The following is a 27571-nucleotide window of genomic DNA, read 5'->3' as shown; positions in this document are numbered from 1 at the left end:
TTGAGCTGAAAGCAGAGGCTTAACCTACTGAGCCACCCAGGCATCCCTAATAATGTCTTTAAATTCCAGTTAACGTTCTTTAAAAAAAAAAAAAAAAACAAAAAAAAAACAGAAACTTCTTCTTTGATTGCTTTCTTAGAATCATTTACGTAGCAAACTTTCATATCTTTAACCTGTTTTGGAATCTTAAGTGATGATTATGTTACTGGATGGCTGTGTGTATATGAATTATTCTGGATGCTTCTCATTCTAAACAGCTGAGATTTCTAATGTTAATGAGTACATCTCTCTACGCTTATATACGTAACAATAGACCCTTCTTCCCCGCATTCCATTCATGAATTTTATTCCATTATATAGAGTTTTCCCATGTTATTATAATTATGTATACTATATTATAGGGGAAAAAATCTGTTCTAATGCTTGGGATGTCAACTATTTTAAAGAACCTCATGTCCTTTCTAATATTTGGCCTAAGCATTTAAGGTTATTACAAAATGCCTTTGCTTCCTAGTTAGGTTACTACTTCAGGAGTGCTCTTAACAGATAAGCTATGCTCTCCCTATCACAGCTGGCATCCCCCACCCCCCATATAAAATAGTACTCAGGGAAGAGGACACTTCTGTTAAGGCTTAAGTACTCAAAACAATCTTCATCAAATTAAAAATACTAGAAGTAGGCCCAATATTGGTAATCCTTGCTATTTAAAAAGAATAGAACAGCACATGCCTTCATCTTATCTAGTTAGCACAAGTAAGTGAATTGGGAAAATATCTTTATTATCTGTAAAGTGGTGTCCAGTAGTAGAATGACTTCTTACACTTTAATTATTATAAAGATGTTGTTTTATTTACATTATTTAGTATTGTTAGCTAACTGAAATGCCTAATATCTTTAAAGTGCCAAAGAAGGTTCCTGAGGAAAAAATACCTGTTCCTGTTCAGAAAAAAGAGCCACCTCCAGCCAAAGGTACCTATTCTGTTTTAAACCTGAAATTCCTGTTAATAGTTTTTCCTTAAGATTTTTATGTTTGGGGTACCTGGCTGGCTTGCTCAGTAGAGCATGTGATTATTGATCTCAGGGTCATGAGTTCAAACCCCACAATGGGTGTGGAGTCTACTTAAAAAATAAAAATTTTTTAAAATTTAAAAATATTTAAAACTTAAAGAAAAAAAGGTTTTTATGTTTAATGTCTCTGTGTCTTGACTGTTTAGATGTCTTTGGTCAATGAAAACTTGCTCTTGATAGTCCTAAATATTAAAACTATATCTTTAAAGTGCCTGAAAAGAAAGTCCCAGAAAGGAAAATCGCAGAAAAGAAAGTCCCTGTGCCTAAAAAAGAAGCTGCTCCCCCAGCTAAAGGTATTTTTGGAAAGATCTTTTCTGTGTCTTCACATATTATTGCATGATGAAAGCCTTTTTTTTTTTTTTCCCATCTTCATTTCCTCTGTGTTTGAAAAAACAAATTTCTTAAAGTAGATGCTCTTTCAGGGAGGACCATCGTTGAAGAAAAAATATCAGTTGCCTTCCACAAAGAGGAGGTAGTAAGAGAGAGAACGGAATTAGAAGTAGTAGAAACACCAGTGGAAGTGCTTGAGGAAGAAGAGTTCCATGAAGTTCAAGAATATTTTGAAGAAGAAGAGTTCCATGAAGTAGAAGAATTCATCAAAGTAGAACGACCTAGAGTTGAAGAAGTACACAGGGCTGAAGAGGTCCATAGGGTAATAGAAGTTTTAGAGACAGAAGAAGTGGAAGTATACGAAAAACCCAAAGCTCCACCTAAAGGTATAGGTGAATTCTGTTGCTATAACAAATTGCTATACCTTGCTCTAACTCACTTTTTTGTTTTTTTTAAATGCATTTCATGCCCAGTTTGGAAAACTAGAAACCCACTGACTTTCCAAGTTAAACTCATGGAATGCTTTAAGCATGAGCTTCAGCAATTTGATACGAAGATTAATATGGAGTAGAGATTAACCTTACAGTGTATAATTTTAGCAGACAAGATAATGGTATTTGATACCTACTTATCTAACGGGCTCACTTGTATGAATTTATAGATTCTTTCTTGAACCCAGCTAAGAATGATTGTTACATGATTGTTACAGGTGCCAAAATATCTGACCAGTGTCATCAGTTGAGTGAAATAGAAGCTACTCAGTTCACTGAGAAATTTACATGTTCAGGCAAAACAACCATTGCTTTGTTAACATGAGTCAGCTGTTCACAAACTGATCATTGCTTATCGAAAGCTTCTGCATTTTATGATATTTTCATTAGAGAAATAACATTAAGGAAGCAAATGAAGCATTGGTAACACTACCTGCTTTCTAGTTTTGTTTTGTGGGGTTTTTTTTAGGATAAAGTATGATACATAAAATTCTCTTCGGTACCATTCCAGATCTTGCACAAACTAATATGTGTGTGATATGAAGGAATATGTAAGTGTGCATGTGTGCTTACTATTCATAGTAAATCTACCATATAGATGAAATTTAGCAAAATTGTGTCTCTCTTGGAAGTGTGATATAAATTCAAAAAATATAAGTAGAGAAAGCATTTATGAGCCCACACTGGACTAACTTTATTGGAAGTACTCCCTAATACTTCAAGAACTTATTCTAAATCAAAACACCAATATCTTTGAAGGGCCTGAAATATCTGAGAAAATCATCCCTCCAAAAAAACCACCCACTAAAGTTGTTCCTCGAAAAGAGCCACCAGCTAAAGGTATTTCATTAGTGAATAACTACTTACCTTATTATATGTGCAGCAGCACCTTGATTGCATTAAATGTTTCTGTTCTTGATGTTTTTCTTCTGTGTTTTGTGTTTTTGGAATTTCTAAAACAAACTAATATCTTTAAAAGGGTTGAGGGGCCAAAGGAAGTTCTAGCAAAAGAGAAAGTCAATATGGTCATACCCAAAGCAAATATCCTTATTAATCAAATAGTGCACCTAGGTTTCCTTCTTTGGTACTTTTTTATTGTATATTCACTAACATGCTTATTGATAAATCCATGTTTTCCTATTAATTCTTAATTTTAATCACCTAATAATAATAAATACATAGTGACTATGTGTTTAATGTCCCCGCTATGTTCATTTTGGGGAACCTCTTGAATTTTACAATAGAAATAAGAAAAACATCTGATAAATAATATATACTTATATCTTTAAAGTTCTTGAATTATTTAAGAACATTATCACTGAAGAGAAAGCACCAACTATTCACCAAAACAAGCGGAAGTAGCCCCAGCAGAAGGTGTCTTATTAATTTTTCTTATCAAGTTCTTACAAATCTAACATGGGAAATTCTTCTGAATTTCTGTTGTCATATTTGTTATCAATATTCAACTCATTTTAGTACTGTAATATATTTGATAAAGTGATCGTTCTGTTTCCTCTTATGACCATGTCATGTTTTGTGTTTACATTTTTATTACATTATGCTTGTTACAAATCTTTATGAATGTTTAAAAGTAAAAGAAATTATTACTACTATCTTTAAAGTACCTGAAGTGACCAAGAAAATTGTGGTAGAAGAAAAAGTACGTGTTCCTGAAGAGCCCAAATTTCCACCAGCTAAAGGTACCTGTCTTTGCTGAATCACCACTAATATAAAAATCCCCTCTTATTCACTTACAGTGGAGCGGAGAGAGAGGGAGATCCTTCCCCCTTCAGTGCCACAATAGAGCTTAATTATGCAAACTTCAATTTATGTTCTATAACATAGTCCTCCCTTTTGTGACGATCCTCTGGAAACAAAGGCATCAACCTAAAAGTTGTTAACTGTTTTTGTTGATCTTCTTGATATTGACCCCCTCAACTTCTTTTCAAAAATAATTTATTTCGGAAGCTATTGTCAAGGAGCTTTGGAAACAAACATTCCAGATAACAATAGAAAGTGATGCTATACCCCAAGGACAAAGTATTTTTAATAAGACAAATCAAGAACTCATCAACAAGGCAATCTAGAGAGATGCATTGACTGTGTGTTTAGTTGGCTTATGATTTTGGAATTCTTGCCATTCTTCTTGTTAGATCCCCTTTTTGTCTTGATATGTTATATCCAATTATGATATTTTTAAAAACAAAATAAATATCTTTAAAGCACCTGAAGTACCTAAGAAAATTGTTCCAGAAGAAAGGGTTCATGAAGCTGTTCCTAAAAAGCCTGAAGTTCCACCAACTAAAGGTATACACTGAAACTAATCATGACATGAAATGACTCTTTGTTTAGTTATTCATGGTTTAAAGTAAATGTGTGTGATGTTAAATCCTTGTATTTTGCTTCTTTATATTCTTAGTATACTTGTTATTTATAACAGTTAATTACTAATATCTTTAAAGTTCCTGAGGTGCCTAAGAAAAGTATTCAAGAAGAAAAATCTCTTTCTGAAGACACAACGATATACAGTGAGTGTAGAAAAATTGGTGGTTCTCTTTGGTTTCATTTGTGTTTGTCTCCATAGCTTTTAAAAATAAGTATACTAATATCTTATCAAAGCCTAATGTGCCAAAAATATTTGGCTAAAATTAAATAATTTAAATGGCTATTTGTCTCAAACAAGGTATATCTCCTCACCAATTAAAAAAAAAATAGTCCTGTACTTATAACATTGCCCAATTTTATAAAGGTCGCTTACCTTTTTGAATTTGTCATTGTCTTGTCTTGTTAAACTGTTCGTTGTACAAATATCTTCTGCTTTGAAGCAATTTATTTTCTCAGGCCATGAAGTAACTTTACTTCAACTTCATAATAATATTTTAATTGGATTTCATAGAATCAAAATGCCCCTTTATTATTTTTTTACTTTTTACAGCCATCATTGGAAACATTTTGACAATGTTGCTTTAATGACCATATATTTATAAAGCCATTACAACAGCAAAAGAATTCTCAAGCCATTTTTTGTTTGATTTTACATAAAATTATGATTAAATAATTTGAGGAGTAAAATAATCTGAATAATAAAATATTTTGAATAGAATATTATTCAGTAACCTGAATAGTAAAAATGCCAGTACTCAAGATCTCTTTCCATTTATTTTAATCTAAAAATACCAGTAGTTCTGATTTTCTTTCATTTATTTTAATCTAAAAAATTCCCTGTTTAAACCCATTTTGGGGGGGTCTATAATACTGGTTGGGATACATATATATGATGACTCCCTCCTTTGAATACCCTTTCTATGCTAAAGTCAGGTTATTGTCACCAGCCTGTCTTCCTTTCTAAAAGCTATAGAAATCTTTATTTTCTTCAGTTGCCTTATTTTCAAAGATTTAATTTTTTTTTTCTTTCCTGCTTCCAATCTCTAAATGGTTATTAAACTACGCAACCATAAACCTGATATGGTATAAAATTATAGCCACCTAGATTCCCAGAAAAGGGAAGAAGTTATTCAAATTTCCAGTAGGTCAAATGTAGGAGAATCAACCTTGTTCTTTATGGACAAAACTAAGAGCAAAGGAAAATTTCGCCAGTAACTTTCTGCAGACAAAATACAAGAATTATATAGTCCCTGGCCAGTGAATTCCTCAATTTTATTGTCATCATAAATGAGAGTTCTATATGATACAACTGGGAATGAGGCTTTCTCTTAGCAGATGTGTTCTTGTCGCTAGTTTGTGTCTATGTGCTACTGGCAATTTGGGTGATGAGTGTGTACTATGTATCACGTTTTCTTAATACTATTCGTCATTGCCTTGAAATGCCCTTAATTGTATAAATACTAATATCTTTAAAGTTTATGAAGTGTCTGAAGAATCCACCACAGAAGAAAAAGTACTTGTGACTCATCCTCCAAAGACGAAAACCAAAATAGCAAAAGGTATATAATACCAATGATCTAGTCTGAGGAAAATTTATTTAGGGCTCATTTTAAAAGCTCAACCTTGTCCTGTGCTGTTTATAAATATAACTATACTCATATCTTTTAAGTGCCTGAGCCACCCAAGAAAGTTGTTCCAGAGGACAAAGTATATGTGACGATTCCTAAAAAGAGAGAAATGCCAGCAACTAAAGGTACTTTTCAACAACATCAAACTTGGATGAATAACTTTGGATTCAAGACTCAAAAATTGTGTGTTATATGATTTACTGTCTTCACAACTTCTAAGTGTAAATCTAATAATATTTTTAAAGAGCCTGATACAACCAGAGAAGTTTTTCCAGAGGTGGAGTTACCTGAGGCTGTTCCCCAAATTCCAGAGCATCCTCCATCTGAAGGTATAATTCTTAGTTATGAAAATTTAAAGAGAATCTTTCTTCTTCAGTCTGAAAAATATGTTTAGTGTTTTGTGTAGGTTCTCAGAACCCCTAACACTAAAATACTAACATCTTTAGGTTCCCCAAGGAACTTTCTATGACTTGCCCCTACCAAAAAAAAGTCCCATTCATACTATGTACAAGGATAAGCAATTAGAACAAAAGTTAAATTTATAATTTAAAGTTACAATATCTGTTAACATACCTAACTTTTTAAATATGTGTGTCTTCATGTCTTTGCCTTTCCTCAACTAAAAAATACTAATATCTTTAAAGAGTTGGAAGTCTCCAAAGAAGGTCTTCCAGAGCAGCAAGCTCCTGTTGCTAAAAGAAGAATACCACCACCAAAAGGTACAAGCCAGAAGAAAGCTGACTTTCTTATCTCATGATTGTAGTTGTACTTAACACCTTTAAATATACTAATATCTTGAGAGCCCCAGATGCTACGAAGGAATATCATTGCAGAGAAGTGGGTCTCCCAAAGCAGAAGCTCAAGGGCATATACATATTCCCATGAGCTATTCAAGAGAAAATAGAAGGAAGAAAAAATCTTTAACGTATCTAAATGGAAGGTGCTTGGGCTATAAAGTCTAACTATGATGTCTCCAGGGAATATATGAAGACATACAATGTGTAGATGTGACCCAGATGGATTCTTCAATAGGAAATAGCAATTACTGTTCCAAAAAAAGGAAAAAAAAAAAAATCAGACTAGTGGGGAAAAAAAAAAGCTATACAAGACCACTTAAAACATTTATATCCCTGAAACTAGGCCGAACTGGTTTAGCACTCCCCCCTTTAAAGCAGAACTCAGTGCCATCAAATGACAGAGGCGCTTGGCTGTACACTATAAATCAGTAATTTAACTCTCCGTGGAGTTGAAATTTCAGGAGAAACTATAACTGCTTCTTGGAATTGCCTTTCTATAAAAATAAAATTACTACTAAACACAAACACATGAATGTGAAAAAATTCTTTTCCCTTAAGAAGTAAGTATAGAAATATGCTCAGAAAACCATGACTTAAAGATAATAAAATATTAAATTCAACTTTGAGCAGTTTTTTTGGTCATAGGGTCTCCACCTGAGAACCTTCCAGAATTAAGCTAATTAAAACTAGTTAACATTGGAATTCTGCATGGAACACTTAGTTGTTCCTCTCATTATCTTTGATTTTTTAGAGTCCTGCATTTTTCCATTTTGAATGTTTTTAGGTAAATCAAAAGATGAGAAAGTTTTAAAACATCCAGCTTAACAATTTCTTTATGATATCCAGGATATTCTGTAATTTAAAGAATATCTGAACACTTTGACATGATTTTTTCAGTCTAGGATCTCTGGGTCATTCTCCTCTCTCCTATACTTGAAAAACAAATACTTACCCAAGGTAAGGGTAAAATGAAGCCTATCCAGACAAGAAAGAAGCTCTTAGGTTCTCCTCAAATTAAATAGCTAAAAGTACATCATTAACTATACAAGATCATTTTTTTTTCACTTGAAGCTAATTTTCCATGATATCATTTTCTATACAACCACCATTCTAAAAAATAAAATTCCTAATATCGATAGTACCTGAGGTGACCAAGAAAAGAGCTCCTGATAATCAAGTACCCATCCTATCACTGAAGAATCAAGACACAGGGACCAGGAATGTCTCCCCGTCTGGGGCATTCCTGTAGGTGGAGTTAGGACTAAAAGTCTTCTACACTCTGAAGAACAAAGTGTTAATATCTTTAAAGGACAGGAAGTTGTCCCTGTAAGGAAAACACCCATGGCTGTTCCCCCTGAAATTGAAACAGCTTCTAGTAAAGGTATCCATCATTCTATCATTCCCGCCTTCACTCATTAAATAAATGCCAATTATGTGTGTGGGGCTAGGGAGCTGAGGAATAATAAACAAAGACAATTAGGATTTGATTCCTTTTTCAAAGCTTTATACATCATCCAGTTTTTAACAGAAGCACCCTTGGAGCCAGAAATGCCACTTTGGTGTAGTTAATGTAACTAACATCTTCACTGATGCCTTAACCTCTAAGCTTGATACTAATATCTTCAAAGTCCCAGAAACTATGAAAGAAGTTGCTTCCGAAATGCAAGTATCTGAGGATTTTCCTAATAGCCAGAACCTCTGCCTATAAAAGGTGTGTGATACCTGTGAACTGGAGAAATGATCTGTCCTCTGCTCTTACAACTATGCTTTTTGAGTGTTCTTCGTAACACCTAAATGTAAACGTACTAATATCTTCCGAACACCTGAAGCTGCACAAGAAATTCCCTCTTGAGAAAATACTTGTGGGTGTTCCTATTTAAACAGAAACCCCCTCTAAAAAAAGTATTCATTCAACAAATGCTTAGTAAGGAAGGTCCACAATGTCACAGGAACTAAGCCAAGTGCCGGTGAAGGGTGGGCAGCCCCTCTTCCTGAGGGTCCCACGAGCCCCCAAGCTTATTTGATGGGTGGAGCAAGGGGAGAAGAGACAGGCAGAGAAGAGACCTCTAGAAAACTACACTTGCCCACTTATTGGGTTTACTGTTTTCACTAATCCTTTTATATCTTAAATGTGAAATACTAATATCTTTAAAGTGCCTGAAGCTCCTCAAGAAGTTGTTCCTGCAAAGAGAGCTCCTTTCAAAAAAAGAGAACCTCCTTCAGTTGAAGGTACAAGTGACCATGCCCTCAAGCTAAAGAAGAAATAGCTCTTGTAGTCTTGAAAATATTTTGCTGTTCCTAGTGCTCTTCGTAACACTAAATGTTAAAATACTAATTTCTTAAAGTGCCGGAAGCTCCCCAAGAAATTGTCCCTGAAAAGAAAACATATGTGATTCCTCACAAAAAGCCTGAACTTCCTCGTGATGAAGGTATACGTTGCTGGGAGCTTAGAAATTTGGGGAAATGTCTTCTGTATGAATGTGTTTCTTGTCTGTACAGATTCTTCTAACCCCTAAATGTAAAAATTAATATCTTTAAAGTGCCAGAGGCACCTAGAGAAGTTGTCCCAGAAAGGAAAGTGCATCCTCCCCCAAAGCCTGAGGTCATACCTGTCAAAGGTACATTCTTTTTCTTTTTTTTTTTTCTTTTTTTATTTCTTTTCAGTCTTCAGAATTCATTGTTTATGCACCACACCCAGTGCTCCTTGCAATACGTGCCCTCCATAATACCCACCACCAAGCTCACCCAACCCTCCACCTCCCTCCTCTCCAAGACCCTTAGTTTGTTTCTCAGAGTCCACAGTCTCTCATGGTTCCTCTCCCCCTTCAATTTCCCCTAACTCCCTTCTCTCCAGCTCCCAATGTCCTCTGTGTTATTCCTTATGCTCCACAAATAAGGGAAACCATATGATAATTGATTCTCTCTGCTTGACTTATTTCACTCAGCATAACCAAAGGTACATTCTAAACCACCCTTTATTTAAGGTGGGTAGGGAGGGCCTTAGCAAGAACCACCAGGCTAGGTTTGAAAGCTCTTCTGTTATATAAATGAAGTTCTTGTCTATGTGGATCCTTGTGACTCAAATGTAAATTTACTAATATCTTCAAAGTACCCCAGGCTCCCAAAGAGGTTGTCCCTGAGAAGAAAGTGCCTATGGTGCCTTCTAAAAAGCCTGAAGTCCCACTTGTGACAGGTATTTGTCACCAGCCTTAGATTTAAAAAGATTGAACTCTTTTGCTCTTGAAAATATTTTGCTCTAGTGGTCTCATCATTTTTAAATGTAATTTTACTAATATCTTTTAAGTGCCTGAAGTTCCTCAAGAAATTGTCCCTGTAAAGAAAGCACCAGTGGTGCCTCCTAAAAAACCTGAAGTTGCATCTGTTACAGGTACTTGTCACTCACCTCAGACCTAAGAAGATACAGCCCTTCTACTCTTGAAAATGTTTTGTTCCAGCAGCATAACTCCTAAGTGTACTTTTACTAATATCTTTTAAGTGCCCGAGGTTCCCAAAGAAGTGGTCCCTGAAAAGAAAGTGTCTGTGGCGCCTCCTAAAAAGCTGGAAGTCCCACCTGTTACAGGTATTTGTTACCAATACCTGGCTTAAAAGGATGTAATTCTCCTGCTCTTGAAAATATTTCGTTCCAGTCGTCTTCATAACCCCTAAGTGTACTTTTACTAATATCTTTTAAGTGCCTGAGGCTCCCAAAGAAGTGGTCCCTGAAAAGAAAGTGTCTGTGGTGCCTCCTAAAAAGCCAGAAGTCCTACCTGTTACAGGTATTTGTCACTCACCTTAGACTTAAAAAGACGTAACTCTTCTGCTCTCAAAAATATCTTGTTCCGGTCGTCTTCATAACCCCTAAGTGTACTTTTACTAATATCTTTTAAGCGCCTGAGGCTCCCAGAGAAGTGGTCCCTGATAAGAAAGTGTCTGTGGCGCCTCCTAAAAAGCCAGAAGTCCCACTTGTTAAAGGTATTTGTCACTCACCTTAGGTTTAAAAAGACATATCTCTTCTGCTCTTGAAAATGTTTTGTTCCAGTTTATTCATAGTTCCTAAATATAATCTTACTAATATCTTTTAAGTGCCTGAGGCTTCCAGAGAAGTGGTCCCTGAAAAGAAAGTGTCTGTGGCACCTCCCCAAAAGCCAGAAGTCCCACCTGTTACAGGTATTTGTTACCAATGCCTGGCTTAAAAGACATAATTCTCCTGCTCTTGAAAATGTTTGGTTCCAGTCATCTTCATAACCCCTAAGTGTACTTTTACTAATATCTTTTAAGTGCCTGAGGCTCCCAAAGAAGTGGTCCCTGAAAAGAAAGTGTCTGTGACACCTCCTAAAAAGCCAGAAGTCCCACCACCTGTTAAAGGTACTTGTCACCAACCTTAGGCTTAAAGAGACATAATTCTTCTTCTCTTGAAAATATCTTATTCCAGTGATCTTCACAGTTCCTAAGTGTAATTTTACTAATATCTTTTAAGTGCCTGAGGCTCCCAGAGAAGTGGTCCCTGAAAAGAAGGTGCCTGTGATGCCTCCCAAAAAGCCCGAAGTCCCACCAGCCAAAGGTAGTCATCCCCATGTCAATGGGTTTGATACCATCCATTTGTCTCTACCCTGTCTAATCATGAAAATACTAATATCTTTCAAGTGCCCGAAGCGCCCAAGGCAGCTGTTCCAGAAAAGAAGGTGCCTGAGGCTCTTCCTCCCAAACCAGAGAGTCCTCCTCCTGCAGGTAAGGTCAGAGCCATATATACTAGGGAGAAAACTTATTTTAGCTAGAAAATTATGTATACAAATATGACAACATAAAGGTGATATGATTCTAAAGAAAAGAAAGTCAGAAGTTAACCAGAATATCTTAGTGTATAATGACATGATACAGTGAGGAATGTTTTAACCTTTTCTAAACACAAATTACCAATGTTTTTGAAGTGCCTGAGGTACCGCCAAAGAAAGTCATCCCTGAGAAGAAAGTACCTGTGGCTCCTCCTAAAAAGCCAGAACCTCCACCTGCTAAAGGTATTTATTCTTCCAAGTTGTTGGTCGCCTGTTTCAGGGGGCTGGGAAGAGTGTGTATGGAACTGTCCGCCTGTCTCATAAATTGTATTTGCTTGGGTAAATGTGTTGGCAATATTGCCCTGTTATAATCTCTAACTAAAAAATACTAATATCTTCAAAGTTCCTGAAGCTCCTAAAGAAGTTGTCTCCGAGAAAAAAATGTCTGTGGTTGTGCCCCCAAAACCAGAAGCACCACCTGCTAAAGGTATTTATTCATACCCCCGTTAAGGAAAAGTACTGTCTTGTGCTCTTCCCAATCATTGTAATATATGCCTTCACTATTCATAACTTCTAAAAATACTAATATCTTTCAAGTGCCTGAAGTTGTTCAAGAAGTTGTCCCAGAGAAGAAAATTCCCAAGGCATCACCCAAAAAACCAGATGCCCTACCTGTCACAGGTACATGTTAGCTTTGATCTCGTTTTGGAGAAATATCTCTTCATTCCTCCAGAATAATATTGGCCCTTTGCTCTTCATTAACTTAACTTTAAAACTACTAATATCTTTCAAGTGCCTGAAGTTGTTCAAGAAGTTGTCCCAGAGAAGATAATTCCCAAGGCATCACCCAAAAAACCAGATGCCCTACCTGTCACAGGTACATGTTAGCTTTGATCTCGTTTTGGAGAAATATCTCTTCATTCCTCCAGAATAATATTGGCCCTTTGCTCTTCATTAACTTAACTTTAAAACTACTAATATCTTTCAAGTGCCTGAAGTTACTCAAGAAGTTGTCCCAGAGAAGATAATTCCCAAGGCACCACCCAAAAAACCAGATGCCCCACCTGTCACAGGTACATGTTAACCTTGATCTTGTTTTGAAGAAATATCTCTTCGTTCCTCCAGAATAATTTTGGCCCCTTGCTCTTCATTAACTTAACTCTAAAACTACTAATATCTTTCAAGTGCCTGAAGTTGCTCAAGAAGTTGTCCCAGAACCGAAATTTCCCAGGGCACCAGCCAAAAAACCAGAAGCCCGACCAGTTTCAGGTATTATTCACTCATGTCCTTATCTAAAGAAGAAGTATCTCTTCTGCTCTTGGAAATATGTTTAGTCCATTGACCTCATTAATCTAAATGTAAAACTACTAATATCTTTTAAGTGCCTGAAGTTCCTCAAGAAATTGTCCCTGCAAAGAAAGTACCAGTGTTGCCTCCTAAAAAACCTGAAGTTGAACCTGTTACAGGTACTTGTCACTCACCTCAGACCTAAGAAGATACAGCCCCTCTACTCTTGAAAATGTTTTGTTCCAGCGGTCTCATAACCCCTAAGTATAATTTTACTAATATCTTTTAAGTGCCCGAGGCTCCCAAAGAAGTGGTCTCTGAAAAGAAAGTGTCTGTGGCACTCCCTAAAAAGCCAGAAGTCCCACCTGTTACAGGTATTTGTCAGTGACTTAAGGCTTAAAAAGACGTAACTCTTCTGCTCTCAAAAATATCTTGTTCTGGTCGTCGTCATAACCCCTAAGTGTAATTTTACTAATATCTTTTAAGTGCCTGAGGCTCCCAGAGAAGTGGTCCCTGAAAAGAAAGTGTCTGTGGTGCCTCCTAAAAAGCCAGAAGTCCCATCTGTTAAAGATATTTGTCACTCACCTTAGACTTAAAAAGATGTAACTCTTCTCTCAAAAATATCTTGTTCCAGTCATCTTCATAATCTCTAAGTGTACTTTTACTAATATCTTTTAAGTGCCTGAGGCTCCCAAAGAAGTGGTCCCTGAAAAGAAAGTGTCTGTGACACCTCCTAAAAAGCCAGAAGTCCCACCACCTGTTAAAGGTACTTGTCACCAACCTTAGGCTTAAAGAGACATAATTCTTCTTCTCTTGAAAATATCTCATTCCAGTGATCTTCAAAGTTCCTAAGTGTAATTTTACTAATATCTTTTAAGTGCCTGAGGCTCCCAGAGAAGTGGTCCCTGAAAAGAAGGTGCCTGTGATGCCTCCCAAAAAGCCCGAAGTCCCACCAGCCAAAGGTAGTCACCCCCGTGTCACTGGGTTTGATACCACCCATTTGTCTCTACCCTGTCTAATCATGAAAATACTAATATCTTTCAAGTGCCCGAAGCACCCAAGGCAGCTGTTCCAGAAAAGAAGGTGCCTGAGGCTCTTCCTCCCAAACCAGAGAGTCCTCCCCCTGCAGGTAATAATGACACTATCAAAACTATTATATTTGAAAAGAAAAAAAACTCTCTTCTTAGTGTTGTGAAAATCTGTTTGTAACCTATTTCCTATGCGTGAGTCAACTCTAGCATTAAAATGAGCTTGTGTCTTTCAAGTGCATGAGGAGCCTGAGGAAATTGCCTGGGAAGAGCCTCCCGAGGAAGCTGTGGAAGAGCCAGAGCCGGCTGCTCCTCCGAAAGGTACTTGGCCAGCTGCTAGGTTGCCTTAGCCAACTTTCTACCCCTCTTGCCCTGAAAATCCTTCGAGCTTTTGTCTTATTTCTTGTTCATCTTTGCTGATTCTGAAGTAAATTCTAATATCTTTAGTGACCGTGCCACCCAAGAAACCCATTCCAGAAAAGAAACCACCCGCTGTCGTTCCCAAAAAACCTGAAGCACCGCCAGCGAAAGGTATTTCTCACTGCCACTAACCTCCTTCAGAAAAAGTCTTTCGGGTGTTGGGTTCCACTGCTATATCTATACCTAATGTTTTTCATGTGGTTAAAACTATGAGCTAAAAATAACTAATATCTTTTAAAGTGCCTGAGGTACCCAAGGAAGTTGTCCCTGAAAAGAAGGTGCCTCCAGTGGTGCCCAAAAAACCAGAAGTCCCACCTCCTAAAGGTACATACAGCTGTCTACCATATGATGGAGGGTAAAACCTCCAATTCTTTGGAAGTAGTTTGTGCTGTGCAAATGTGATGAATGTTTACTAGAAACTCTTCATAATGTTAAAATATTGATGCCTTTAAAGTGCCTGAAGTTCCAAAAGCCGCTGTTCCTGAAAAGAAAGTAACTGTTCCCAAGAAGCCGGAAGTCCCACCACCTAAAGGTACATGTCACTAATGAGATTCTGCAGGAAAACACTCACTCTGGCTTCAAAAGTTACTTATTACAAGAAACCCTGTTGTTTGTCAAACTTCTTACATTCACAATTACAAACATGCCATTCTGGATTTTTAAGGTTTAAGTGTTTTTAAATAACATCACTGGTTTAAAAACAGACAAAAAACTGATGCATCTCTTATGTGCATTAAAGAGTTTGTTAATATGATTTTGTTAGTCTGAATAGGTCACATTTCCTCATTGCTATGTGGATCTCAGAACAGATATTGGCCTTGGGAATATTGTTCTTGCATTTGTCTCTGAGTTATTTGATCTAGATGTGAACTAGAGATGGTATAAATTTCATGTACTTCTCAACTACCCAGAAGTAAACTAACTAATATCTTTAAAGTGCCAGAGGTGCCAAAGAAACCTGTCGTAGAAGAGGAACCAGCCATTCCTGTTCCCCGGAAAGTAGAGTCTCCTCCTCCAGAAGGTACATGTTAGACTATTAATGAGCTTGCCACTCAAAGACAGTTGCTCATTGAAGCCTTGTTCTTCCTTTTTTATTATTTGGTATCTCTTGGTCATTTTCTGTCCTTTAATTATTTGTCTTAATCATTCTTAATTAGCTCTGATTTGAGTTTTCAATCAGTGATCTCTCTATAGGGCATCATAAGCTGTATTAAAGTATCTCAAATGCGCACAGAAAGTAGGACAGAGCCAGTGACTATAAATGACATTAAACTCCAAAAGGGCTTTCCAAGCATTCAGATCAATAGAAACCAAAGTCAGTGCAAATAAGATAGGCTTCATCTTCACAAAACTAAGAAAAGTTATTAATTAAAACAAGGGACGAAATCAAGGTTACTAGTTTTTATGTTCAGTGTTTTGTGCATTTTAGAATACTGTCCCATACATGGAATTACAATTAACTTTATCTTTAAAGTATATGAAGAACCTGAGGAAATTATTCCTGAAGAGGAAGAGCCAGTTCCTGTTGTGGAAGAGGAGCCAGAAGCCCCACCCCCAGCAGGTACAAGGCAGGGTCCTGTACTGTATAGGAAAATACATGGTTTGATTTTTATATCTATTATATACCTTCTTTAAGGTAAAATGTGGGTCTTCTCTTTTCTTTCTTGAAATTCGACTTCATTGGAAAGAACAGAAGTCATTTACACACACAAAGCTATAGGATTTTACAGTGTGCCTACCGAAGGATGGGTGTGATCTTTATTCATTCATTAGTGTTAGGCTTTTCATTATAATCATTTGAAATTCCTATCTTTAAAGTACCTGAAGAACCCAAGAAGATTGTTCCAGAGAAGAAAGTTCCTGTTATCAAGAAACCAGAAGCTCCACCTCCTAAAGGTACTCGCAGTAAAATACATCAGTATTTGCTTCATTTTTGTGTGCTGTCTAAAATTCGACAGTCCTTACTATTTTGTGTTGTATTATGTGCGTAACTGTTTTCTAAACATTGTTGTCAAATTAATGTGTACATATTGCATCTTGCAAATTTATATTATTAAATGCTACTAATATCTTTAAAGTACCTGAGATGGCAAAGAAAGTTGTCCCAGTGAAGAAAGTCCCAACAGTCAAGAAGCCAGAAATGCCAGAAACTCAAGGTATTCCTGTCATCATTGATATCATTAGTATCATTGCTTTTTTAAAGTAACCTGTTATCTGTCCTTGTTGTTGCGTAACTAGGGACAAAATGTCCTTATTTAGTTCCAATAATTTTAATACTGCTCCTTTAACTACAGATTCTTAATTCTTAACATTTAAAATCTTTCTAAATACTCTTTTTAAAATACAACTAATATCTTCCAAGTGCCTGAGGTGCCCAAGAAACTTGTTCCAGTAAAGAAGGAAACTGTGACCATTACCAGAAAACGAGAAGTCCAGCCAGAAAAAGGTATCTACCGTGAAGGAAAAATAGAGATTTCTTTGATTTTAATAATGGTTCTTATGCAAAACCACATTTCACAGATGAAAAGGGGAAATGATGAGGGCAAAGAGAAAAAACAAGATAGATAAGCAGGAGGAAACAAATAAATGAGATTCAGTTGTGCGATGACATGGTTCCATGTGGTAGCAGAGGACCTCCTCCGATTCGAGGGGTAAACCGCTCAATTCAGCATATTTTGGTGAATGTCCTACCATTAACAAAACAGCATGCTAGAAAAAATAAGATTTGGTCCTGTCTTCAAGCAACTTAAAGCCGGTGAGAAGAAAGCACAGCACAGCTCTAATAGACGGGAAGTGATCACACCTACAGGAATATAAGGGCTACAGAAACACAGGCAAGGGAAGATAAATTTCAGGCAGAGGCATCAGGGAAAGCTGTATGAAAGAAATAAAAGTTAAAGTTTTGATGGATTCTTATACTATATAGCAATTGAGAAAATGGTTTTCTAGGCAAAGGAAAAATTTTTATCGAAGGCACAGAGGTAGAAGAGTCTAGGACGTTCAAGGACCTTCAAATAAATTTGTGCAATTTGAGTATGGATTGGTCTTGGGATATCTTGAAAGATAATCTGGATATAAAGCAGCTGAGGTTCATATTTTGGAGTTTTTTGAATGTGCGTATCAGGCATGTCCTTTATTCTGTAGGTAACAGGAAGCTGCAAAGGCTTTGAAGCAGGTACACAAATGAGTGGAGGTTGGGCTTCAGAAAGATGACTGGCAATAGTTCTAGCTACTGGAAGACAGTGATAATAGTGAAGAGCCACTGCAGTCATTTAGGGTGATTAAGAGCTGGACAAGATCCATGGTGGTAGAAATGGGAAAAGAGTGAGAGAGGTGGGAGATCGAATTGCTCTCTATTAGGGAAACAAGTAGAGGAGCCCAAGATGATCGTAAGGGTTGTAGCTAGCTATCCATGGGAATGGTTCATTGGGTCCCTAATTAATATTAGAAAGAAGATGGTGAATACATATTTTTCACTTTTCAAATATAGAAGCTGGGAATATGCATCTGGAGCTTAGGAAAGAGAACAGAGCTAGAGATGGAGATCTAGGAGTCACCCAAAGAGAAATAAGAGAGTGCAGTGGTGATGGTTCACAGAGTGTAGAGCCAAATTTTTAAAGCTTCAAAGTTAGACCAGTGGAGAACACTGACATTTAAGGGTACACAGAGGAAGAGAAGCAAATGAAGAAGGCTGAGAAGACTCGTTAATAAAATTGGAATGTCCAAAAGGGTGCCATGCCTCCAAAGCCATATTCCCCACTAAGTCTTGTAAGATAAAGTTCTTTCCACTCTATTCTTTGCCTGCTGTTTGCAGAATCTTGCACATCTTCTAAATTCTTAATAAACCAAATCAATATCTTTAAAGTGCCTCAAGTACCAAAGGAAATCATCCCAGAAAAGGAAGAGTCCATTCCTATTCCTGAGGAGCCAGAAGCTCCCCCTGTCCAAGGTACACAGCTGCTCTATAAATCTTGGAAAGATGAAAATTGTCTTCAACATCTTGCTTTGATTGTAGATGAGTCTTACGTACTTCTCTGTTGTCTGTCTTTATGTAGTTAAGTTGTTGGTATTTTGGGGTCATCTGAAGAATATGTTATAGAGTATAACTAAGTTGATATGTTACAACTTAGCAGTTGAAAGATTCTACTGTGAATACAGTCTAAAATATAATACTGTGTTTTTTAAGTTGAAGAGTCTCCTGAGGACATAATTTATGAAGAAAAAGCATCTATAACCATTGGTAGAAAAGTGACTCCCCCTGTTGAAGGTATATATATATATGTATAAACATAAATTTTTTTAGTCTCTTAAAGACTCCAGCCAGAAATTTAAAAAAAAATTATTCATAGGGTGGCATTCTTTCTTGAAATTATATACAGAAGCATTCCAGCATGTGCTTGTTTTATTTTTCAAATAAACTTCTTTTGAAGTAGAATATTTAACTTTTCTTAATAGTAACTAATAATTCCCAAAGATACAGCTTACAAGGCAAAACTGGAAAAATTACACTGGATTCTCAAACAATAACCCCACATCAAATTTTACAAGTCATCTCATTTGCCATCCACATACATCAAATAAAGTAGTTAATCAAATGTTCAAGTGTAATAGAAATCTTTCCTCTTTTTCTGTAAAAATGAATATGCATGAATTGTATATTTTTGTTTTTGTGACTACAATCTTTACATCTCTGTGAAATTTGTATGAGTCTTTGTGAAGAACTTCACAATCTCCTATTCTCTGTCAACATTCTTTAAAGAACGTGAAATCCAAAAATATATCGAGCCTGAAGAACCTGAACCTGAGCCACAGCCAGAAGAAATACCAATTCAAGGTATTCAGTTCATTGGACTTCCTTCTTCACCATCATAGTCTTTATCTTCACATACATGTATGTTTTATGTTGTTCTGCGTGTCTCTCTCCATCTGTATGTAAGACACTGTTTTAAACATGCATCACACTCTTATTCATCCATGTCATTTGTACAGCTGATCCCATGTCAGTGCGTCTTACGGATACTTCCTTTGTTTTTATCAGTGCCTTTGCCGTATTTCTTATCATCTGTGTGCAGTGTTTAAATTTTTGTGTTTGATGTTGGATTCTATTTTATATTTGATGTTGGATGCTGCTACGAATGTAAAAAGTAAACTTTTTACTCGATATGTACATGTTTAAATTTCTACTGGATGTATTATATATCCACACACCAATTAACATACACATATACTAACCCTCCTGAAATACTCTCTTAAGAACCTGAACCTGAACCTGAAAAGAAGGTTATTGAGAAACCAAAACTCAAACCAAAGCCTGCGCCACCTCCTCCTGCTCCACCAAAGGAAGATGTGAAGGAGAAAATGTTCCAACTTAAAGGTATAAAATGCCACTGCCAAGTTTTATTAATCTGCTTCAGACTTCTGTTCAGCCAACCAAAACGGTGCTTGTGAGACATGTATGATTTCTAAAAGTGTGTGTTTTCAAACATGATGGAACTGTGGGACTTGCATAGAGATCCGTGTTTTCCGCTGCCTTTGCGTGCTTTGTCAGGAATGCCTGACGGAATGCGCAGCCTGGCTCACTGCTACCTTCCTCCGCGACATCTGGATGCAGGAGCTGTCCAGCTAACGTTCTTATGGAGAAAGGGTTTTCTGATTTCAGAGTGCGACTGCTATGCCTATCTTTGGGATCTTGCACATTTGGAATGTATGAGAAAACGTTGCATGAAACTTTTAATGTTGCAGTAACAAATTTATACAAAAGCCAAAACTTTGTTCCTAAAGAATTTCATGTGTTTTTAAATATACTATAAGAAATATATTTATGGCATTGATAGCTGATATGTGCTCATTTACCATCAAACGAAAGCATATGAATGACCCATCACTGTGACCCCATTTTTTTTTCCTTTTGCGACTTAACCAAAGCCCAAACTGTGTCTTGTGGAGCGGCCGGAAAGAGTGATGATGAATACATTTTGTATCCAGCATCTCTTCTCATTGTTAAATTTCCCTTCATCCTTTTTTGTGTTTAGATATTTCTTGGAATTGATACAATATTACTTAATTCTAAAAATGACATCTTTAGGGGTGCCTGGGTGGCTCAGTGGGTTAAAGCCTCTGCCTTCGGCTCAGGTCATGATCACAGTGTCCTGGGATAGAGCCCCAAATCTCTGCTCAGCCTGCTTCCCCACCTCTCTCTCTGCCTGCTTCTCTGCCTACTTGTGATCTCTATCTGATAAATTAAAAAAAAAAAAAAAAAAACTTAAAAAAATTACATCTTTAAAAGCTCAAGTAAACTGGTAAAATCATATTACTCTTTTTATGGTAATACAATGTTGTCTTATTGCTAGTGTTGTGAGATTTCTCTATCTAAAATAATCTAGGTATAATCTTAGTTGGGCACTTTTCCCATGCTCACCTATAGGCGTACAAAGCCAGAATCTTCCAGAGTAAAACTGCTTCTCATGATTCTTGCCCCTCTTTATCCCTCCTGGCCAGTAGGGGTAACTTCTGGCATTTTCAGTCAGCCATAGAAAATGGGCACATCTTACAAGGGTACCTGTTGATTCATACTCCATGAAGACACACGCTTAATATACTTTCCTTAATATAAATTTATACTTATAGGAAAATTTCTTCTTCTAGCAAAGAACAAAAATTATCTTCTTTCTCCACCAGGCTTAAACTTACTACTCACCATCAGAGTAGAAGGGCAATGTTTTCATGGTTTGAACGCTTCTTGTGTGTTCTTTGGTGGCTGCTCTTGGCTGTTATCGGTGCTGTTTGGCTGGCTGTAAGCAAAGCTTGGTTTTGACTGTTGGAGCAGATATTTAATAATTTGCTTCAGATTAGTATAAATATACAAATAATAAAATTAAGATTATATTCTTTAAAGCTGTTCCAAAGAAGAAAGTTCCTGAAAAACCTGAAGTTCCCGAAAAAGTGGAGCTTAAGCCTCTGAAAGGTATTTCACAATCTGGAAAATGCATTTCTATGCAGCATCCTCCATCAGGCTCCTTCCTCTTCCTGTCTTCTAGAATGTTCTTTCTTTTTTTAAATCAGAGTAGTTTCATTTATTTCTTATATTTTTATAGTTTTTATGGCCCTGGCTCATAAGTGTTGCTTCCTTTGTCTCCCATCAAATTTCATACATTCATGGATATTGTTTATCTGTTTCATCTACATATGTCTTCTTGTATTTTCCTCGACTTAAAAATATTAAATGTTACTGGTTAGCTGAAATTAGCTTCAGGATACACCTTAGGTTAAAATGCAGAGAGCTAATAGAAGAAAGCTTTGGAATTTCACCTGAACAAGGGTGCTAAAAATAACTCATGTCCTCCTTCTATATTATTGAGATGATTTGTAGGGACTTCCTTAGGGCTTTCCTGTCATTCTCTCGTCACTGACTCCAAGACGTTCTTTCAGACATACAGATCTCACTGGGAATTTTAGGGAGCATTCAGGATTGCTGCAGGTCATTTTTCAAAATTAATTTCTCTTGACACAGTATTTTCCATGAGCAAACTTAGACCCTAAAAGAAAATAAATGGATCTTAAATTTTAGAAATTTTTCTGTTAAAAATAAAGTTATTAATTTTTCTAGTAACTAAAATGGGTAGCAGCATTCTAGTTAAGTAATTAACATATCCAGACCCATAAATTGAATGTTCTTCATTCACTCTGGAATTTTAGAAAAATCACCTCTCTGAATATACATTTTCTGACTTATAAAATGGATATCACAAAATAATATTACTATGGCTGTTAACTAGTAATGAAGGAAGAGCCACTTAAATATGAAAATGACATGTAATGACATATAGTAATTTTAAAAATAATACCTGTAATGGTGTGTTCTGTACCAGAGTCTCAAATGTCATTAAGACCTTAAAAATAAAATGATAATACAGAAAAACAAATGCAAAGAGTAGGCTCCACAGCCTACTCAAAAAACAAAAAAACAAAACAAAAAACCTACTTAATAAATCGCAAATATCCTGCTTACAGGACCAAATGGGAAGTTTTTTAGAAATACCTAAAAGTTCAGATTTCACATGAGTAAACAAATAGGACATTAAGTTATACAAATCAATAATGTTTCAAACTGACTTTCATTGGCTACATCACTAGAGAGGTAAGGTGGGTCAGCCATCACCAAGCATTTCTTTTTCTTCCACTCAAATCCATGAGGATTGTAGGAGAATGAGGAGGCTGCTCCATATAATATCATCCATCACACCCAACAGTCCCCAAAGATGCAAGAGGGGATGAACTTAGAATTCCTTGGGTCCCTTTTAGTCTAAAGTCAAGAACATTTTCTTATTTTAAAATGAGTTCCAACACCAGCTCTTAAATTCTATAGCTCTATAATTTTAGATTAGTATTATTTCAAAAAGGAGATCTTAAGAAACGATTATTTCCCTTCAGTTAAGAAAGTGAGAGTAGTCCTTTCCCAATATCAAAGTCATCAGCCACATCCCTTGGGTTCTTCTCTTACCAGTGGAGAAGATTGGATAATGACATGAACACCAGTATCATTTTAATGTAATAGACAGTTGCGGAGATACCAATGTAGATTTGAACAATCTACAATTATAGATTAGGGCAAGGATACTGTCAAGAACCCTGTATTTGATCAAAGATTCATAAAGTCAATATAGAATAACATCTACCCTCATTTAAGTTGACTATATTTGTTTGCAATAAATGCAACAATTTGTCACAAGACTAGAAAAATGTTTGCAGAGGAAATAATTTGAAGTATATTATTTGCTTTTAAATTCTGTGATATTATTTTGCAACAAAAATCATGCACTATAGTTAACTAGTTTTGAAAGAGACCTTTTTCTTGTTGAAATTTACTTTTATATGAATTTACTTCAAAATTTGAAATCATATTCTTTTAAGTGCCTGGAGGTGAAAAGAAAGTTCGCAAATTACTTCCTGAACCTAAACCTCAACCAAAGGAAGAAGTTGTTCTCAAAAGCGGTATAGTATTTTTCAGTTGTTTTGTTAGCTTTAAGTTTACAAAAAATAGGCCTGAAAGCTTACAAAAATGTTTCTGTCTCTCGGTTTTCTTTTAATCAGATTACCTATTTATCAAAATTCATTTATAGTTGCACTGAAAATTGGGAAGGCTATCATTTCCATAGCTTTTTTAAAAAGAAGACAGAAATTTTGTGAGCGTTCACAGTTTTGGAGTTTACATGCATAGATATAACTAAATTGATCATACTCTAAGCTAATAATAATGACCCCAGCTGTCATGTTCATAGTCAAATTATGCAGTAAAATACACTAAACCTATTAAATATTCTAAATCAGACCAAACTTTGTAAGTCTAAATTCAGTATTCAGTTTTAAAGTGTGATACAGAATCATCAGAACTAATAAATAATATTTTTAAAAAAACTAAACATGTCTTCCTACTAATAAAATCTTAAAGAATTGGAAGCAAGATATTCAGATGAGGAATCAAGTTCTGACATTTTCTTCACACAGAATTATGGGTATCTAGACTACATTTCTTTGGATATCTCCATTTAAGTAAATTTATACTTATTTAAATACTCCTCCTTATATTACCAGTGTTGAATTATGAATTCAGTTTGTTGCTATTCAAATTATTCATTTGGTGTTTTGGTCATTTTTGCAACAGCATTGTCTCTGAACAACAGATTGTCTATGTACATGGATGGAAAGTGACTCCCAGTGCTATTTTAATAATTTGACAACCCTTGATTAAAAAAAACAACAAGAACAAAAAACAAGCACTTCTAGCATAAAGGCTAATTGGCCAGTGTACCAGGTCGCATGCTTTTCATTTTCCTTGCTTTGTGTATTATTTGCATTTGTCAGGTGTGTTCAACATCTTCATTAGTTTGTTTGTCTTGGTTTACATATAAACCTTTTTGTCTTTTAAGTTCTAAGAAAAAGGCCTGAAGAAGAAGAACCTAAAGTAGAACCTAAAAAACTAGAAAAAATTAAAAAACCAGGTAGGAATCTCAGTAAACAATTATCTTCTAACAAAATGGACATTTAACAAAAGGTTTATCTTGTAAACATCATCGGAGTTAAATATACACATAGCTTCATATTTTGTCTGTGAAACAGTCTGTGCTTTCCATCGTCTGCTTTGTGTTTAAATATCTTTATAGTAATTTTCAAATCCATTCATGTATTTTCCCACACTTCATTGCTGTTACTACTTTGCCATTTGTTTTTCTGGTAGCAGTGACTATGAAATAATCAGGTCAGCTGCAAAATAGCTTCATAGGAGGGTTTTGGCAATGTGGCACAGAACTTGGGGTCTTTTAATGGGGTTCCTTGTTATCATTAGCCTATTCTCAAAGGATGTATTTATTGGGAACTGTTAATGGAAGTGATTTAGGAAGGGAGAGCTCACGGAGTTGGGATGCAAGTGGGTGGAGTAAAATAAATTGAGGCACAGTCAAGGGGAGAAAATAGAAATGAATTGATACAATATAAGGTTTTGTTAAAAGCCATTCAGAGAGCTTTCGGAAAATAGTTTGATTTGATTATTTCAGGTCTGTTGATTTCTAAGTATTCAAATAACACTAGAAAATAATCTCATTCTCTTAAAGTACCAGAGCCACCTCCGAAAGCTGTTCCAGAGGCTGAAGTACCTCCAGCTACTGTTACAAAAAGGGAAAGGACGGTTCCTGAACCAGTTAAAGGTACAAACTTAATGGCACTTTCTTAGTTGTCTCTAAAAATACAAATATGCGTCATTTAAAAAACCATCACACTGGCATTAAGATTTGAACACAGGCCTTTAATCTACTTATCGCATATGCTTTCATTTTCTGTATCATTTCACTCTTAGGTGCACTTGGCTAATGACCACCCACTTGTTAAATTTAAAATAAGTTTTAAGCACTAGGGGGAAAATGGATAATGAGATGCATAACAACACTAGAACCAATAAAATGCATTACTATATTTTCTAAGTATTTTGTTTCAGATGCAAAATAAACTTAGATCAGATACTTGATATACTGACCATAGGTGTTTAAATTCCACTATCTCCCAAGATGTATTAGGTCTGCCTAATTGTGGTTTACCTTTGTGAAAAACTTCAGAAGTCTTAAAAAAAAACAAAACAACAACAAAAAAAAAAAACAAAAAAAACCCTTCAAATAACGTGCTTACAACTGTGAATTATTTTAGTGCCTGAAATTAAGCCAGCAATACCTCTCCCTGGACCTGAACCAAAACCAAAGCCTGAACCAGGTAAGCAAGCCCACCTCCAATGTCAATAGCATATTCCTTCATGCTTCTTACAAATAATGGGTCAAATAACAAAATGCAACCAAGCAAATGCGAGGATCTAACTGGCTTTTACAAAATAATTCATGAAGAGGGCACACCCTGTCTGGCGAATAGAGAGGCACTCCAAGGAGTTAATGCAGAGTGGCGGTTTTTATAGACAGAGGATGAGGACAGGAAAGTCTTGAGCAAAAGACAAGGATTGTTGCAGAGGAGGTTGTCTGCTAGAGGCAAAAAGGGGGGGGGGGGGGTTTTTTGTTTGTTTGTTTGTTTGTTTGTTTGTTTGTTTTATCATGTAGATGATCTCATTCTTTCTTTGGGGAGATAGAGAGGACCCAATACACTGATAGAAAGAGAAGTTTGCTGGCGGACCAGTTAAGGTCACATATCTGTGGGGAGGTTGAAACTGCAATTAGACTGGGTATTAAGTCCCATTTTGGGAACTTGGTCTAAGTAACACCGCTTTGAGCCTGTTTGTTTTTAACAAATATGTAGTTATTTAAAAAAACAAGGAAGTAAAAGTCAGCGTGCATCAGAGGATTTATAATGTCCCAATGTATTTTTAGAGTATATTATTTTTTATTCCATATAATTAAATATATTGGGATATGTTGAATATATTATTACATTATACTGTATATAGATCATACTATAGTTAGAATATACTATTCTCTGAAAAACTAGTGATTTGAAAATTTCAAAGTTACATCAGAAAAGGCAAATAGGCCACCAAATGAGATTTTAGGAAGAGATGAATGGACACATTAATGCAATGGACATCTCTCTACAGAAGTAAAAGTCATCAAACCGCCTCCCGTGGAGCCAGCACCCACCCCCATCGCTGCCCCAGTGACAGTGCCCGTGGTCGGAAAGAAAGCAGGTAGTTATTCTGCAGTTTTCTTTTTGTTTGTTTTTTTGGTGGCTTAATAAAAGTTTTCATCCTTCATTAAAATGCAGACCCTCTTTTGTTGAAAGAGGCATCATCAGCTGGGAGGGAAGGGTAATAAATTCTGGATTAAATTTTCTTCCTCTGATGTCCTTTCCCAACCTGATCTCTCACCCCTGGGTACATACTGTGTTTTGACTGGAATATGCATTCCTTCAAAGCATCAGTGCTTTATATGCTTTTGAAATTAAGTAATGAATGTGTTCAAAGCTGATGAAGACTCAGAAGACAGACCCTCTAAGGACATGCATACAGGCAGCCCATGGATATTCCAATTTCCTATGTGCCCTGTAAGAATCATTTGTCATATTTTTTTTAAAAGACTACATATTAACAAAATGAAAAAGTTCTGGAAATGGGTAGTGTTGATGATTGCAAACTGTGAGTGTACTTAATGCCACTGAATTGTATACTTTAGGATGGTCAAAATGATAAATTTTATGGTAGGTTTATTTTACTACAATAAAAAAGGGAAAGACTAAAAATAGGAGAAGAATAAAGGCATTTGCTGAAAGCAATTTTTTAATCCTAAATATGTTGGTGATTTAGCTTTGTCACATCATTGACCAGAATGAGACTGAACAAAATATGCCTTCTTGGAAATAGCAAAGTATTCTCCATGAAAGCCACACAAGTAAAGTCAATTTCTCTTCATGCATTAATATTTATAATAAAGAATATGACTCACCCCTCCTGGTTTACTACCAAGCATAAAATAGGTCTAAAAATTGTTTAAATGCTGAGTTTTCTTTTTATTTCAGAAGCCAAAGCACCTAAAGAGGAGGCTGCCAAGCCGAAAGGTCCCATCAAAGGTAAGAGTCATTTCCCTGCTCCTAAATTATAACCATTCACTCTGGACAACTTCACATTCAAGGGGGGGAAAGTTTCAAAATTTATAACAATCTTTATCATTCCTAGTTGATTCTGATAAAACTAATATGTCTTCTGGTAGTTCAAGTAATATACCTCTAGTATTATCCAAGTGGGTATTATGTATAACCAACTATATTTTAGCATAATGAACCCTATAAATTCTTAGCTTTGTCCTCATATACATGATATTTATACAGGACAGATAAAGTAATTAGACCTTAATTGGGACATTTTATATTCTGGTTTAAAACTTG

General features: G+C 35.9%; 1 protein-coding gene across 1 annotated transcript in view; it reads left to right on the top strand.

Moving 5' to 3' along the window:
* TTN (titin) overlaps positions 1–27571 on the top strand; it is a 274226-nt gene that overhangs the window by 133532 nt on the left and 113123 nt on the right. Inside the window, exons 151-203 of the mRNA XM_032356075.1 lie at positions 901–969; positions 1278–1361; positions 1491–1784; positions 2649–2729; positions 3512–3589; positions 4113–4196; positions 4352–4417; positions 5750–5833; positions 5944–6027; positions 6148–6231; positions 6547–6621; positions 8854–8928; positions 9045–9128; positions 9240–9317; positions 9809–9892; positions 10004–10087; positions 10196–10279; positions 10392–10475; positions 10588–10671; positions 10783–10866; positions 10978–11064; positions 11177–11260; positions 11344–11427; positions 11628–11714; positions 11875–11958; positions 12069–12152; positions 12265–12348; positions 12461–12544; positions 12657–12740; positions 12854–12937; positions 13438–13524; positions 13637–13720; positions 13804–13887; positions 14024–14107; positions 14234–14317; positions 14447–14530; positions 14661–14738; positions 15144–15227; positions 15681–15767; positions 16025–16102; positions 16285–16362; positions 16569–16652; positions 18072–18155; positions 18393–18473; positions 18966–19040; positions 19461–19580; positions 21102–21170; positions 23117–23197; positions 24133–24204; positions 24814–24906; positions 25400–25462; positions 26289–26378; positions 27206–27256. Of these exons, the coding sequence (XP_032211966.1) occupies positions 901–969; positions 1278–1361; positions 1491–1784; positions 2649–2729; positions 3512–3589; positions 4113–4196; positions 4352–4417; positions 5750–5833; positions 5944–6027; positions 6148–6231; positions 6547–6621; positions 8854–8928; positions 9045–9128; positions 9240–9317; positions 9809–9892; positions 10004–10087; positions 10196–10279; positions 10392–10475; positions 10588–10671; positions 10783–10866; positions 10978–11064; positions 11177–11260; positions 11344–11427; positions 11628–11714; positions 11875–11958; positions 12069–12152; positions 12265–12348; positions 12461–12544; positions 12657–12740; positions 12854–12937; positions 13438–13524; positions 13637–13720; positions 13804–13887; positions 14024–14107; positions 14234–14317; positions 14447–14530; positions 14661–14738; positions 15144–15227; positions 15681–15767; positions 16025–16102; positions 16285–16362; positions 16569–16652; positions 18072–18155; positions 18393–18473; positions 18966–19040; positions 19461–19580; positions 21102–21170; positions 23117–23197; positions 24133–24204; positions 24814–24906; positions 25400–25462; positions 26289–26378; positions 27206–27256 (4545 nt within the window). The remainder of the gene's footprint in view (positions 1–900; positions 970–1277; positions 1362–1490; positions 1785–2648; positions 2730–3511; positions 3590–4112; positions 4197–4351; positions 4418–5749; positions 5834–5943; positions 6028–6147; positions 6232–6546; positions 6622–8853; positions 8929–9044; positions 9129–9239; positions 9318–9808; positions 9893–10003; positions 10088–10195; positions 10280–10391; positions 10476–10587; positions 10672–10782; positions 10867–10977; positions 11065–11176; positions 11261–11343; positions 11428–11627; positions 11715–11874; positions 11959–12068; positions 12153–12264; positions 12349–12460; positions 12545–12656; positions 12741–12853; positions 12938–13437; positions 13525–13636; positions 13721–13803; positions 13888–14023; positions 14108–14233; positions 14318–14446; positions 14531–14660; positions 14739–15143; positions 15228–15680; positions 15768–16024; positions 16103–16284; positions 16363–16568; positions 16653–18071; positions 18156–18392; positions 18474–18965; positions 19041–19460; positions 19581–21101; positions 21171–23116; positions 23198–24132; positions 24205–24813; positions 24907–25399; positions 25463–26288; positions 26379–27205; positions 27257–27571) is intronic.

This window comes from Mustela erminea, chromosome 8, assembly GCF_009829155.1.
Source record: "Mustela erminea isolate mMusErm1 chromosome 8, mMusErm1.Pri, whole genome shotgun sequence".
NCBI classification, from domain to species: Eukaryota; Metazoa; Chordata; class Mammalia; order Carnivora; family Mustelidae; genus Mustela; species Mustela erminea.
This window is presented reverse-complemented; position numbering and strand designations above follow the sequence as displayed.